The 14,508-nt window shown below is 57.3% G+C and overlaps 1 protein-coding gene across 1 annotated transcript; it reads left to right on the forward strand.

The window, feature by feature from the left end:
* Positions 1-207: 207 nt before the first annotated feature.
* LOC127931300 (uncharacterized) lies at positions 208-2,385 on the forward strand. The gene has a single exon (XM_052523328.1). The coding sequence runs from the start codon at positions 208-210 to the stop codon at positions 2,383-2,385; it is 2,178 nt and encodes a 725-aa protein (XP_052379288.1).
* The last annotated feature ends 12,123 nt before the right edge of the window (positions 2,386-14,508 follow it).

Raw genomic sequence — 14,508 nt, forward strand, 5'->3', positions numbered from 1 at the left:
TGTGCGCGTGTGCGTGTGTCTGTGCGTGTGTGTGTGTGTGCGTGCGCGTGTGCGTGTGTCTGTGTGTGTGTGTGTGTGTGTGTGTGTAGTGCCTGTATATATAGTAAAGCAGGCGCTCCACCTCCTTTGCTAATCCATGTTGACATGTCCTTTCTCTAACAGTATGATTAATGTGAAGCTCAGACCGCGACCGGCGGGACGCATTTAATGTCATCCGACTACAATATCACCATCCCCCACCCTCACCCACCCTCAGCCACCCTCACCCACCATCCCCCACCCTCAGCCACCATCACCCACCATCCCCCACCCTCAGCCACCATCCCCCACCCTCACTCACCCTCACCCACCCTCAGCCACCCTCAACCATCCACCCTCACCCACCCACCCTCACCCACCCACAGCCACCCTCAGCCAACCTCAGCCACCATCCCCCACCCTCAGCCACCATCACCCACCACCCCCACCCTCAGCCACCATCCATCACCCACCATTCCCCACCCTCAGCCACCATCACCCACAATCCCCCACTCTCAGCCACCATCACCCACAATCCCCCACCCTCAGCCACCATCACCCACCACCACCCACCATCCCCCACCCTCAGCCACCATCCCCCACCCTCACTCACCCTCACCCACCCTCAGCCACCCTCAGCCACACTCACCCACCCTCAGCCACCATCCCCCACCATCCCCCACCCTCACCCACCCTCACCCACCCTTACCCACCCACAGCCACCCTCAGCCACCATCCCCCACCCTCAGCCACCCTCACCCACCATCCCCCACCCTCACCCACCCTCACCCACCCTTACCCACCCACAGCCACCCTCAGCCACCATCCCCCACCATCACCCACCATCCCCCACCCTCAGCCACCATCCCCCACCCTCACTCACCCTCACCCACCCTCACCCACCATCCCCCACCCTCACCCACCCTCACCCACACTCACCCACCCTCAGCCACCCTCACCCACCATCCCCCACCATCCCCCACCCTCACTCACCCTCACCCACCCTCAGCCACCCTCAGCCACACTCACCCACCCTCAGCCACCCTCACCCACCCTCACCCACCCTCACCCACCCTCACCCACCCACAGCCACCCTCAGCCACCACCCCCACCCTCAGCCACCCTCACCCACCATCCCCCACCCTCAGCCACCCTCACCCACCCTCAGCCACCATCACCCACCATCCCCCACCCTCAGCCACCATCAGCCACCCTCAGCCACCCTCAGCCACCATCACCAACCCTCACCCACCCTCAGCCACCCTCACCCACCATCCCCCACCCTCACCCACCCTCAGCCAGCCTCACCTACCATCAGCCACCCTCAGCCACCATCCCCCACCATCCCCCACCCTCAGCCACCATCCCCCATCATCAGCCACCATCCCCCCACCCTCAGCCACCATCCCCCACCATCAGCCACCATCCCCCACCCTCATCCACCCTCACCCACCCTCACCCACCCACAGCCACCCTCAGCCACCACCCCCACCCTCAGCCACCATCACCCACCATCCCCCACCCTCAGCCACCCTCACCCACCCTCAGCCACCATCACCCACCATCACCCACCCTCAGCCACCATCACCCACCCTCAGCCACCCTCAGCCACCACCCCCACCCTCAGCCACCATCACCCACCATCCCCCACCCTCAGCCACCATCACCAACCATCACCAACCCTCACCCACCCTCAGTCACCCTCACCCACCATCCCCCACCCTCACCCACCCTCAGCCAGCCTCACCCACCATCACCCACCCTCAGTCACCATCAGCCACCCTCCCCCACCCTCAGCCAACATCACCAACCATCACCCGACCTCAGCCACCATCACCCACCATCCCCCACCCTCACCCACCCTCACCCACCCTTACCCACCCACAGCCACCCTCAGCCACCATCCCCCACCATCATCATTTACCATCAGCCACCCTCAGCCACCATCACACACCCTCAGCCACCATCCCCCACCATCCCCACCCTCAGCCACCATCCCCCATCATCAGCCACCATCCCACCACCATCAGCCACCATCCCCCACCCTCAGCCACCATCCCCCCACCCTCAGCCACCATCCCCCCACCATCAGCCACCATCCCACCACCATCAGCCACCATCCCACCACCATCAGCCACCATCCCCCACCCTCAGCCACCATCCCCCACCATCCCCCACCCTCAGCCACCATCCCCCATCATCAGCCACCATCCCACCACCATCAGCCACCATCCCCCACCCTCAGCCACCATCCCCCACCCTCAGCCACCATCCCCCACCATCAGCCACCATCCCCCCACCATCAGCCACCATCACCCATCATCACCCACCATCCTGCACCGTCAGCCACCATCCCCCCACCCTTAGCAACCATCCTGCACCCCCAGCCACCATCCCCCCACCATCAGCCACGTTGCCCACAAATGAGAGTCGTGTGCACATGTCATAAATCCTGTGGCATGTTGTCCATTTCCTTTGGTATCTATGGATTATTTATTCTCACGTGAAAACTTTGTGTTTATTTTTTATGTGGCACTCATAAATCTATCTATCACTCTGAAGGAAGGAGAGGGAGGGAGGAAAAAGAGAGGGGAGGGAGAGCCAAAGAGAGAGAGAGAGATTTGTGACCTGTTGCCCCAAGAAAAAGGCAACCAGTGAAGAACAAACACACTTTAAATACAACCCATATTTATTTTTATTTACTTTCCCTTTGTACTTTAACCATTTGCACATCGTTACAACACTGTATATATACATAATATGACATGTGAAGTGTCTTTATTCTTTTAGAACTTCTGTGAGTGTAATGTTTGCTGTACACAGAGAGAGAGAGAGAGAGAGAGAGAGAGAGGGAAGATTGTATCATCAGAGGGAGAGATAGAGACGAAGGAACTTCTGTGAGTGTAATGTTTACTGTTAATTTTTATTGTTTATTTCAGTTTTATGTATAATCTACATGAGATGCTTCGGCAATGTTAACATATGTTTCCCCTGCCAATAAAGGCCCTTGAATTGAGATAAAGAGAGATTGATGGACTGTGACTCAAAGTCTGAAGCTCTTTTACCTTACCCTTAGTTCCGTATTGACTTTTTAGTCATTTTGATTTGGGTTTCCTCTCCCTGACAGCATCCTCTTCATCTAATGGTTGCTAACCTTACGTTGAAGAGTAGGGGGAAATCCCTTGACATTTGCCAACTAATTCAACAGTGTTCTCAAGTCCAGGTGAACAAAAAAAGTTTGATTTTGGAATACGTCCCAAATGGCACCCTATTCCCTTTCTAGTGCACTACTTTTGACCAGGGCCAATATAGGACATAGCGTGCAATTTGGAACACACACCTGGACTGATATGGAGGACTTGGAGCAAACTGTGTTGCCTTTAATTCCTTTCCCTTCGACTCCCCAAGCCCCTGAGTATTTCCCCATTGGCATTTGCTCAGCGTTCCATGCTAACACACAACTTAATCAGAATGGATGGTTCAATTTCAACCGGTGCAACATTCCCGTCCCACGTTGTCGTCTCATATAATATAGGACCGTCAAGGTGTAAACCTCAGTACATGCGAGAGAAAATGATTCTATGAAAGCAGTTGCCAAGATACAGCGGTGAAAGAGAAAGGGGGGGGGAAGGAGCAGAATAGAGCAGGAGAGGAAGACGAGAGAAGAAGAGAAGATGTGTTCAGTAGCTGAGAGAAGTTGAACTAGCTAGCTTCCCTGGGCTGGCATCATTAGTGACATTACCCCATCGTCACCCTTGTCATTCTCTCTCTATATACCATTCCACGAGCCAAGAACAGCTTTTGAACATTCGTGGTCAGGACTGCAGCTTGTTAGTCAATGCCCCGGCAGTAGACAGACTGAGACACCGTGACAGATGGACTGTTTAAACACTCACTCTCCACCATGTCATCTTGTTTAATGAAAGGCAATCAGTCTGCTTCCTTGTTTTAACAGACATTAAACCAGAGAGAGACAGAGAGAGAGACAGAGAGAGAGACAGAGAGAGAGAGACAGAGAGAGAGACAGAGAGACAGAGAGAGAGACAGAGAGAGAGACAGAGAGAGAGAGACAGAGAGAGAGACAGAGAGACACAGAGAGAGAGACAGAGAGACACAGAGAGAGAGACAGAGAGGGAGACAGAGAGAGAGACAGAGAGACACAGAGAGAGACAGAGAGAGAGACAGAGAGACACAGAGAGAGACAGAGAGAGAGAAGTCTTGACATTTAGGAAACAATCACAGGCATAGTCGAATGTCAAGGACCCATTGTTGAAGTATCGAGCGTTTCTCCGTGTAGGATAAGAGTTCTTGTCTAGTGATTATAGAGGGTCATAGAATTGGCAACTCTCAGGACAAATTGATATCAAAGGCTTGTCCTTTAACTTGAGGTCTATTTCTAATAGAAACACAATGGCTGTGAATAAATCATGGCTATTCACCTTTTCTCCAGCTGTGTCTGTACTAGAGCACGTTGTCTGTCTGTGTGTCTGTCTGTGTGTACGTGTGTGTGTGTGTGTTATTGTCCCTGTGCCCCTGTAAATGTCAGCCACACACTCCACTGACCCCACTGGCGATGGGAAAAGGTAGAGAGGGACAGGTACAGGGGGACAAGTAGAGGGGACAGGTAGAGGTTACAGGTAGAGGGAACAGGTAGAGGGGACAGGTAGAGGGGGACAAGTAGAGGGGACAGGTAGAGGTTACAGGTAGAGGTTACAGGTAGAGGGAACAGGTAGAGGGGCCAGGTAGAGGGGACAGGTAGAGGTTACAGGTAGAGGGGACAGGTAGAGGTTACAGGTAGAGGGAACAGGTAGAGGGGACAGGTAGAGGTTACAGGTAGAGGGGACAGGTAGAGGTTCCAGGTAGAGGGGACAGGTAGAGGGGGACAAGCAGAGGGGACAGGTAGAGGGAACAGGTAGAGGGGACAGGTAGAGGTGACAGGCAGAGGGGACAGGTAGAGGGAACAGGTAGAGGGAACAGGTAGAGGGGGACAAGCAGAGGGGACAGGTAGAGGTTACAGGTAGAGGGAACAGGTAGTGGGAACAGGTAGAGGGGGACAAGCAGAGGGGACAGGTAGAGGGGACAGGTAGAGGGAACAGGTAGAGGGAACAGGTAGAGGGGGACAAGTAGAGGGGACAGGTAGAGGGGACAGGTAGAGGGAACAGGTAGAGGGGACAGGTAGAGGGACAGGTAGAGGGAACAGGTAGAGGGAACAGGTAGAGGGGGACAAGTAGAGGGGACAGGTAGAGGGGACAGGTAGAGGGAACAGGTAGAGGGAACAGGTAGAGGGGACAGGTAGAGGGAACAGGTAGAGGGGACAGGTAGAGGGGACAGGTAGAGGGAACAGGTAGAGGGGACATGTAGAGGGAACAGGTAGAGGGGACAAGTAGAGGGGACAGGTAGAGGTTACAGGTAGAGGGAACAGGTAGAGGGGACAGGTAGAGGGGGACAGGTAGATGGAACAGGTAGAGGGAACAGGTAGAGGGAACAGGTAGAGGGGACAGGTAGAGGGGGACAGGTAGAGGGGAACAGGTAGAGGGAACAGGTAGAGGGAACAGGTAGAGGGGGACAGGTAGAGGGGGACAGGTAGAGGTTACAGGTAGAGGGAACAGGTAGAGGGAACAGGTAGAGGGGGACAGGTAGAGGGAACAGGTAGAGGGAACAGGTAGAGGGAAAAGGTAGAGGGAACAGGTAGAGGGAACAGGTAGAGGGGGACAGGTAGAGGGGACAGGTAGAGGGAACAGGTAGAGGGAACAGGTAGAGGGAACAGGTAGAGGGGACAGGTAGAGGGGGACAGGTAGAGGGAACAGGTAGAGGGAACAGGTAGAGGGAACAGGTAGAGGGGACAGGTAGAGGGAACAGGTAGAGGGAACAGGTAGAGGGGGACAAGCAGAGGGGACAGGTAGAGGTTACAGGTAGAGGGAACAGGTAGAGGGGGACAAGCAGAGGGGACAGGTAGAGGGAACAGGTAGAGGGGACAGGTAGAGGGAGCAGGTAGAGGGGACAGGTAGAGGGGGACAAGTAGAGGGACAGGTAGAGGGGACAGGTAGAGGGAACAGGTAGAGGGAACATGTAGAGGGGACAGGTAGAGGGGGACAAGCAGAGGGGACAGGTAGAGGGGACAGGTAGAGGGAACAGGTAGAGGGAACAGGTAGAGGGGGACAGGTAGAGGGGACAGGTAGAGGGAACAGGTAGAGGGAACAGGTAGAGGGGACAAGCAGAGGGGACAGGTAGAGGTTACAGGTAGAGGGAACAGGTAGAGGGAACAGGTAGAGGGGGACAAGCAGAGGGGACAGGTAGAGGGAACAGGTAGAGGGAACAGGTAGAGGGGACAGGTAGAGGGGGACAAGCAGAGGGGACAGGTAGAGGTTACAGGTAGAGGGAACAGGTAGAGGGAACAGGTAGAGGGGACAGGTAGAGGGGACAAGTAGAGGGAACAGGTAGAGGGGGACAGGTAGAGGGGGACAGGTAGAGGGGGACAGGTAGAGGGACAGGTAGAGGGGACAGGTAGAGGGAACAGGTAGAGGGGACAGGTAGAGGGGGACAAGCAGAGGGACAGGTAGAGGGGGACAGGTAGAGGGAACAGGTAGGGGGGACAGGTAGAGGGGGTACAGGTAGAGGGGGACAAGGGGGGGACAGGTAGAGGGGAACAGGTAGAGGGGGACAAGTAGAGGGGACAGGTAGAGGGAGGAACAGGTAGAGGGGGACAGGTAGAGGGGACAGGTAGGGAACAGGTAGAGGGGGACAGGTAGAGGGAACAGGTAGAGGGAACAGGTAGAGGGGACAGGTAGAGGGACAGGTAGAGGGAACAGGTAGAGGGGGACAGGTAGAGGGGGACAGGTAGAGGGAACAGGTAGAGGGAACAGGTAGAGGGGGACAGGTAGAGGGGGACAGGTAGAGGGAACAGGTAGAGGGAACAGGTAGAGGGGGACAGGTAGAGGGAACAGGTAGAGGGAACAGGTAGAGGGGGACAGGCAGAGGGGACAGGTAGAGGTTACAGGTAGAGGGAACAGGTAGAGGGGGACAGGTAGAGGGGACAGGTAGAGGGAACAGGTAGAGGGACAGGTAGAGGGAACAGGTAGAGGGGACAGGTAGAGGGGGACAAGTAGAGGGGACAGGTAGAGGGGACAGGTAGAGGGAACAGGTAGAGGGAACAGGTAGAGGGGACAGGTAGAGGGGGACAAGCAGAGGGGACAGGTAGAGGACAGGTAGAGGGAACAGGTAGAGGGGACAGGTAGAGGGGGACAAGCAGAGGGGACAGGTAGAGGGAACAGGTAGAGGGAACAGGTAGAGGGGACAGGTAGAGGGGGACAAGCAGAGGGGACAGGTAGAGGGAACAGGTAGAGGGAACAGGTAGAGGGAACAGGTAGAGGGGACAGGTAGAGGGGACAGGTAGAGGGAACAGGTAGAGGGAACAGGTAGAGGGGGACAGGCAGAGGGGACAGGTAGAGGGGACAGGTAGAGGGAGGTAGGGGACAGGTAGAGGGGACAGGTAGAGGGGAACAGGTAGAGGGGACAGGTAGAGGGGGACAAGCAGAGGGGACAGGTAGAGGGGACAGGTAGAGGGAACAGGTAGAGGGACAGGTAGAGGGAACAGGTAGAGGGGACAGGTAGAGGGGGACAAGCAGAGGGGACAGGTAGAGGTTACAGGTAGAGGGAACAGGTAGAGGGGACAGGTAGAGGGAACAGGTAGAGGGAACAGGTAGAGGGAACAGGTAGAGGGAACAGGTAGAGGGGGACAAGTAGAGGGGACAGGTAGAGGGGGACAGGTAGAGGGGACAGGTAGAGGGTACAGGTAGAGGGAACAGGTAGAGGGGACAGGTAGAGGGGGACAGGTAGAGGGAACAGGTAGAGGGAACAGGTAGAGGGAACAGGTAGAGGGGGACAGGTAGAGGGGGACAGGTAGAGGGAACAGGTAGAGGGAACAGGTAGAGGGGGACAGGTAGAGGGAACAGGTAGAGGGAACAGGTAGAGGGGGACAAGCAGAGGGGACAGGTAGAGGTTACAGGTAGAGGGAACAGGTAGAGGGGGACAAGCAGAGGGGACAGGTAGAGGGAACAGGTAGAGGGGACAGGTAGAGGGAACAGGTAGAGGGGACAGGTAGAGGGGGACAAGTAGAGGGGACAGGTAGAGGGACAGGTAGAGGGAACAGGTAGAGGGAACATGTAGAGGGGACAGGTAGAGGGGGACAAGCAGGGGGACAGAGGGGACAAGCAGAGGGACAGGTAGAGGGGACAGGTAGAGGGAACAGGTAGAGGGGACAGAGAGGGGCAGGTAGGGGGAACAGGTAGAGGGAACAGGTAGAGGGAGGTAGAGGGGGACAGGTAGAGGGGGACAGGTAGAGGGGCAGGTAGAGGGAACAGGTAGAGGGAACAGGTAGAGGGGGACAAGCAGAGGGGACAGGTAGAGGGAACAGGTAGAGGGAACATGTAGAGGGGACAGGTAGAGGGGGACAAGCAGAGGGGACAGGTAGAGGGGACAGGTAGAGGGAACAGGTAGAGGGAACAGGGAGAGGGAACAGGTAGAGGGGACAGGTAGAGGGAACAGGTAGAGGGAACAGGTAGAGGGAACAGGTAGAGGGGACAGGTAGAGGGGACAGGTAGAGGGGACAGGTAGAGGGGGACAGGTAGAGGGGACAGGTAGAGGGGACAGGTAGAGGGAACAGGTAGAGGGACAGGTAGAGGGGGACAGGTAGAGGGACAGGTAGAGGGGACAGGTAGAGGGAACAGGTAGAGGGGACAGGGAGAGGGGGACAGGTAGAGGGAACAGGTAGAGGGAACAGGTAGAGGGAACAGGTAGAGGGAACAGGCAGAGGGGACAAGCAGGTAGAGGGGGACAGGTAGAGGGAACAGGTAGAGGGGACAGGTAGAGGGAACAGGTAGAGGAACAGGTAGAGGGGGACAGGTAGAGGGACAGGTAGAGGGAACAGGTAGAGGGGGACAGGTAGAGGGACAGGTAGAGGAGGGACAGGTAGGGAACAGGTAGGGAACAGGTAGAGGGAACAGGTAGAGGGGGACAAGCAGAGGGGACAGGTAGAGGAACAGGTAGGTAGAGGGAACAGGTAGAGGGGAACAGGTAGAGGGGACAGGTAGAGGGAACAGGTAGAGGGGAACAGGTAGAGGGGGAACAGGTAGAGGGGGACAGGTAGAGGGGACAGGTAGAGGGAACAGGTAGAGGGACAGGTAGAGGGAACAGGTAGAGGGGACAGGTAGAGGGACAGGTAGAGGGACAGGTAGAGGGAACAGGTAGAGGGGGACAAGCAGGGGGACAGGTAGAGGGGGACAGGTAGAGGGGACAGGTAGGGGGACAGGTAGAGGGAACAGGTAGAGGGGGACAGGTAGAGGGGGACAAGCAGAGGGAACAGGTAGAGGGGGACAGGTAGAGGGAACAGGTAGAGGGACAGGTAGAGGGGACAGGTAGAGGGAACAGGTAGAGGGAACAGGTAGAGGGGGTACAGGGGACAGAGGGGACAGGTAGAGGGGGACAGGTAGAGGGAACAGGTAGAGGGAACAGGTAGAGGGGGACAAGCAGAGGGACAGGTAGAGGGGGACAGGTAGAGGGAACAGGTAGAGGGACAGGTAGGGGACAGGTAGAGGGGGGACAGGTAGAGGGAACAGGTAGAGGGGGACAGGTAGAGGGGACAGGTAGAGGTTAGGTAGGGGAACAGGTAGAGGGGGACAGGTAGAGGGAACAGGTAGAGGGGACAGGTAGAGGGGGGACAGGCAGAGGGAACAGGTAGAGGGAACAGGTAGAGGGGGACAGGTAGAGGGGACAGGTAGAGGGGACAGGTAGAGGGAACAGGTAGAGGGAACAGGTAGAGGGACAGGCAGAGGGGACAGGTAGAGGGAACAGGTAGAGGGGACAGGTAGAGGGAACAGGCAGAGGGGACAGGTAGAGGGGGACAGGTAGAGGGGACAGGTAGAGGGGGACAGGTAGAGGGGACAGGTAGAGGGACACAGGGGGGACAGAGGGGACAGGTAGAGGGGACAGGTAGAGGGAACAGGTAGAGGGGGTAGACAGGTAGAGGGGGACAAGTAGAGGGGACAGGTAGAGGGGGACAGGTAGAGGGGAACAGGTAGAGGGGACAGGTAGAGGGAGAGGGGACAGGTAGAGGGAACAGGTAGAGGGAACAGGTAGAGGGAACAGGTAGAGGGGGACAAGCAGAGGGGACAGGTAGAGGGACAGGTAGAGGGAACAGGTAGAGGGGAACAGGTAGAGGGACAGGTAGAGGGAACAGGTAGAGGGAACAGGTAGAGGGGGACAGGTAGAGGGGACAGGCAGAGGGGGACAGGTAGAGGGGACAGGTAGAGGGGACAGGTAGAGGGGGACAGGTAGAGGGGGGGACAGGTAGAGGGAACAGGTAGAGGGGACAGGTAGAGGGGACAGGTAGAGGGGACAGGTAGAGGGAACAGGTAGAGGGACAGGTAGAGGGGACAGGTAGAGGGACAGGTAGAGGGAACAGGTAGAGGGGGGGACAAGCAGAGGGGGGAACAGGTAGAGGGAACAGGTAGAGGGGACAGGTAGAGGGACAGGTAGAGGGGAACAGGTAGAGGGGGACAGGTAGAGGGGAACAGGTAGAGGGAACAGGTAGAGGGAACAGGTAGAGGGGACAGGTAGAGGGGGACAGGTAGAGGGAGCAGGTAGAGGGACAGGTAGAGGGGGACAGGTAGAGGGGACAGGTAGAGGGGACAGGTAGAGGGAACAGGTAGAGGGGGACAGGTAGAGGGGACAAGCAGAGGGGACAGGTAGAGGGGACAGGTAGAGGGGACAGGTAGAGGGGGACAGGTAGAGGGAACAGGTAGAGGGGGACAGGTAGAGAGGGGGGACAAGTAGAGGGGACAGGTAGAGGGGACAGGTAGAGGGAACAGGTAGAGGGGAACAGGTAGAGGGAGGGACAGGTAGAGGGGACAGGTAGAGGGGGACAGGTAGAGGGGACAGGTAGAGGGAACAGGTAGAGGGAACAGGTAGGGACAGGTAGAGGGGGAACAGGTAGAGGGACAGGTAGAGGGAGACAGGTAGAGGAACAGGTAGAGGGGGACAGGCAGGTAGGGGGGGGACAGGTAGAGGGAACAGGTAGAGGGAACAGGTAGAGGGAACAGGTAGGGGAACAGAGGGGACAGGTAGAGGGGGACAGGTAGAGGGGGACAGGTAGAGGGGGACAGGTAGAGGGAACAGGTAGAGGGGAACAGGTAGAGGGGGACAGGTAGAGGGGACAGGTAGAGGGAACAGGTAGAGGGAACAGGTAGAGGGGAACAGGTAGAGGGAACAGGTAGAGGGGACAGGTAGAGGGGGACAGGTAGAGGAACAGGTAGAGGGAACAGGTAGAGGGGGACAGGTAGAGGAACAGGTAGAGGGACAGGTAGAGGGAACAGGTAGAGGGAACAGGTAAAGGTAGAGGGGAACAGGTAGAGGGAACAGAGGGGGACAGGGGGGACAGGTAGAGGGAACAGGTAGAGGGGACAGGTAGAGGGGGACAGGTAGAGGGGACAGGTAGAGGGGGACAGGTAGAGGGAGGAACAGGTAGAGGGAACAGGTAGAGGGAACAGGTAGAGGGGGACAAGCAGAGGGGACAGGTAGAGGGAACAGGTAGAGGGAACAGGTAGAGGGGACAGGTAGAGGGAACAGGTAGAGGGAACAGGTAGAGGGGACAGGAAGAGGGAACAGGTAGAGGGGAAACAGGGGAACAGAGGGAACAGGTAGAGGGGACAGGTAGAGGGGGACAGGTAGAGGGAACAGGTAGAGGGAACAGGTAGAGGGGACAGGTAGAGGGGGACAGGTAGAGGGAACAGGTAGAGGGGACAGGTAGAGGGGGACAGGTAGAGGGGACAGGTAGAGGGGACAGGTAGAGGGAACAGGTAGAGGACAGGTAGAGGGAACAGGTAGAGGGAACAGGTAGAGGGGGACAGGTAGCAGGGGGGACAGGTAGAGGGAACAGGTAGAGGAACAGGTAGAGGGAACAGGTAGAGGGAACAGGTAGAGGGAACAGGTAGAGGGGGACAGGTAGAGGGAACAGGTAGAGGGAACAGGTAGAGGGGGACAGGTAGAGGGGGACAGGTAGAGGGAACAGGTAGAGGGGGACAAGCAGAGGGGACAGGTAGAGGGACAGGTAGAGGGAACAGGTAGAGGGAACAGGTAGAGGGGACAGGTAGAGGGAACAGGTAGAGGGTACAGGTAGAGGGAACAGGTAGAGGGAACAGGTAGAGGGAACAGGTAGAGGGGACAGGTAGAGGGGGACAAGTAGAGGGGACAGGTAGAGGGAACAGGTAGAGGGAACAGGTAGAGGGAACAGGTAGAGGGGGACAAGCAGAGGGGACAGGTAGAGGGAACAGGTAGAGGGACAGGTAGAGGGGGACAGGTAGAGGGAACAGGTAGAGGGGGACAGGTAGAGGGGGACAGGTAGAGGGAACAAGAGGGAACAGGTAGAGGGGGACAGGTAGAGGGGGGACAGGTAGAGGGTAGAGGGACAGGCAGAGGGGAACAGGTAGAGGGAACAGGTAGAGGGGGAACAAGGAGGGGGGACAGAGGGGACAGGTAGAGGGAACAGGTAGAGGGAACAGGTAGAGGGAACAGGTAGAGGGGGACAAGCAGAGGGGACAGGTAGAGGGAACAGGTAGAGGGAACAGGTAGAGGGACAGGTAGAGGGGGACAGGTAGAGGGAACAGAGGGGGTACAGGTAGAGGGACAGGTAGAGGAACAGGTAGAGGGAACAGGTAGAGGGAACAGGTAGAGGGACAGGTGAGGGAACAGGTAGAGGGGGACAGGTAGAGGGAAAGGTAGAGGACAGGCAGAGGGAACAGGTAGAGGGGGACAGGTAGAGGGAACAGGTAGTGGGAGGGGGACAAGTAGAGGGAACAGGTAGAGGGGACAAGAGAGGGACAGGTAGAGGGGACAGGTAGAGGGAACAGGTAGAGGGAACAGGTAGAGGGGGACAGGTAGAGGGAACAGGTAGAGGGACAGGTAGAGGGAACAGGTAGAGGGAACAGGTAGAGGGAACAGGTAGAGGGGACAGGTAGAGGGAACAGGTAGAGGGAACAGGTAGAGGGAACAGGTAGAGGGGGACAAGCAGAGGGGACAGGTAGAGGGAACAGGTAGAGGGAACAGGTAGAGGGAACAGGTAGAGGGAACAGGTAGAGGGGGACAAGCAGAGGGAGACAGGTAGAGGGAACAGGTAGAGGGAACAGGTAGAGGGAACAGGTAGAGGGAACAGGTAGAGGGACAGGTAGAGGGAACAGGTAGAGGGAACAGGTAGAGGGACAGGCAGAGGGGACAGGTAGAGGTTACAGGTAGAGGGAACAGAGAGGGAACAGGTAGAGGGGGACAAGCAGAGGGGACAGGTAGAGGGGACAGGTAGAGGGAACAGGTAGAGGGAACAGGTAGAGGGGAACAGGTAGAGGGAACAGGTAGAGGGGACAGGCAGAGGGAACAGGTAGAGGGACAGGTAGAGGACAGGTAGAGGGGGACAGGTAGAGGGGTAGAGGGAACAGGTAGAGGGAACAGGTAGAGGGAACAGGTAGAGGGGGACAAGCAGGGGGACAGAGGGGAGGGGAACAGGTAGAGGGGAACAGGTAGAGGGAACAGGTAGAGGGGGACAAGAGGGGGACAGGTAGAGGGGGACAGGTAGAGGGAACAGGTAGAGGGAACAGGTAGAGGGGGACAAGCAGAGGGGACAGGTAGAGGGACAGGCAGAGGGAACAGGTAGAGGGAACAGGTAGAGGGGGACAGGTAGAGGGAACAGGTAGAGGGAACAGGCAGAGGGACAGGTAGAGGGACAGGCAGAGGGGACAAGGGAACAGTAGAGGGAACAGGTAGAGGGAACAGGGAACAGGTAGAGGGGAAAGCAGGTAGAGGGGAACAGGTAGAGGGAACAGGCAGAGGGAACAGGTAGAGGGGGACAAGCAGAGGGGGACAGGTAGAGGGAGGAGGGGGACAGAGGGGGAGAGGTAGAGGGAACAGGTAGAGGGAACAGGTAGAGGGGGACAAGCAGAGGGAACAGGCAGAGGGAACAGGTAGAGGGACAGGTAGAGGGAACAGGTAGAGGGGAACAGGTAGAGGGGACAGGTAGAGGGAACAAGCAGAGGGGACAGGTAGAGGGAACAGGTAGGTAGAGGGGGACAGGCAGAGGGGACAGGTAGAGGGGGACAGGTAGAGGGAACAGGTAGAGGGAACAGGTAGAGGGGGACAGGTAGAGGGAACAGGTAGAGGGAACAGGTAGAGGGGGACAAGTAGAGGGGACAGGTAGAGGGTACAGGTAGAGGGGGACAGGTAGAGGGAACAGGTAGAGGGAACAGGTAGAGGGAACAGGTAGAGGGTAGAGGGAACAGGTAGAGGGGACAGGTAGGGGAACAGGTAGGCAGGTAGAGGAACAGGTAGAGATGAGGGGACAGGTAGAGAGGGAACAGAGGGAAACAGGTAGAGGGGACAGGGGGGACAGGTAGAGGAACAGGTAGAGGAACAGGCAGAGGACAGGTAGAGGGAACAGGTAGAGGGAACAGG

This window comes from Oncorhynchus keta, chromosome 8 (genome assembly GCF_023373465.1).
Source record: "Oncorhynchus keta strain PuntledgeMale-10-30-2019 chromosome 8, Oket_V2, whole genome shotgun sequence".
NCBI lineage: Eukaryota > Metazoa > Chordata > Actinopteri > Salmoniformes > Salmonidae > Oncorhynchus > Oncorhynchus keta.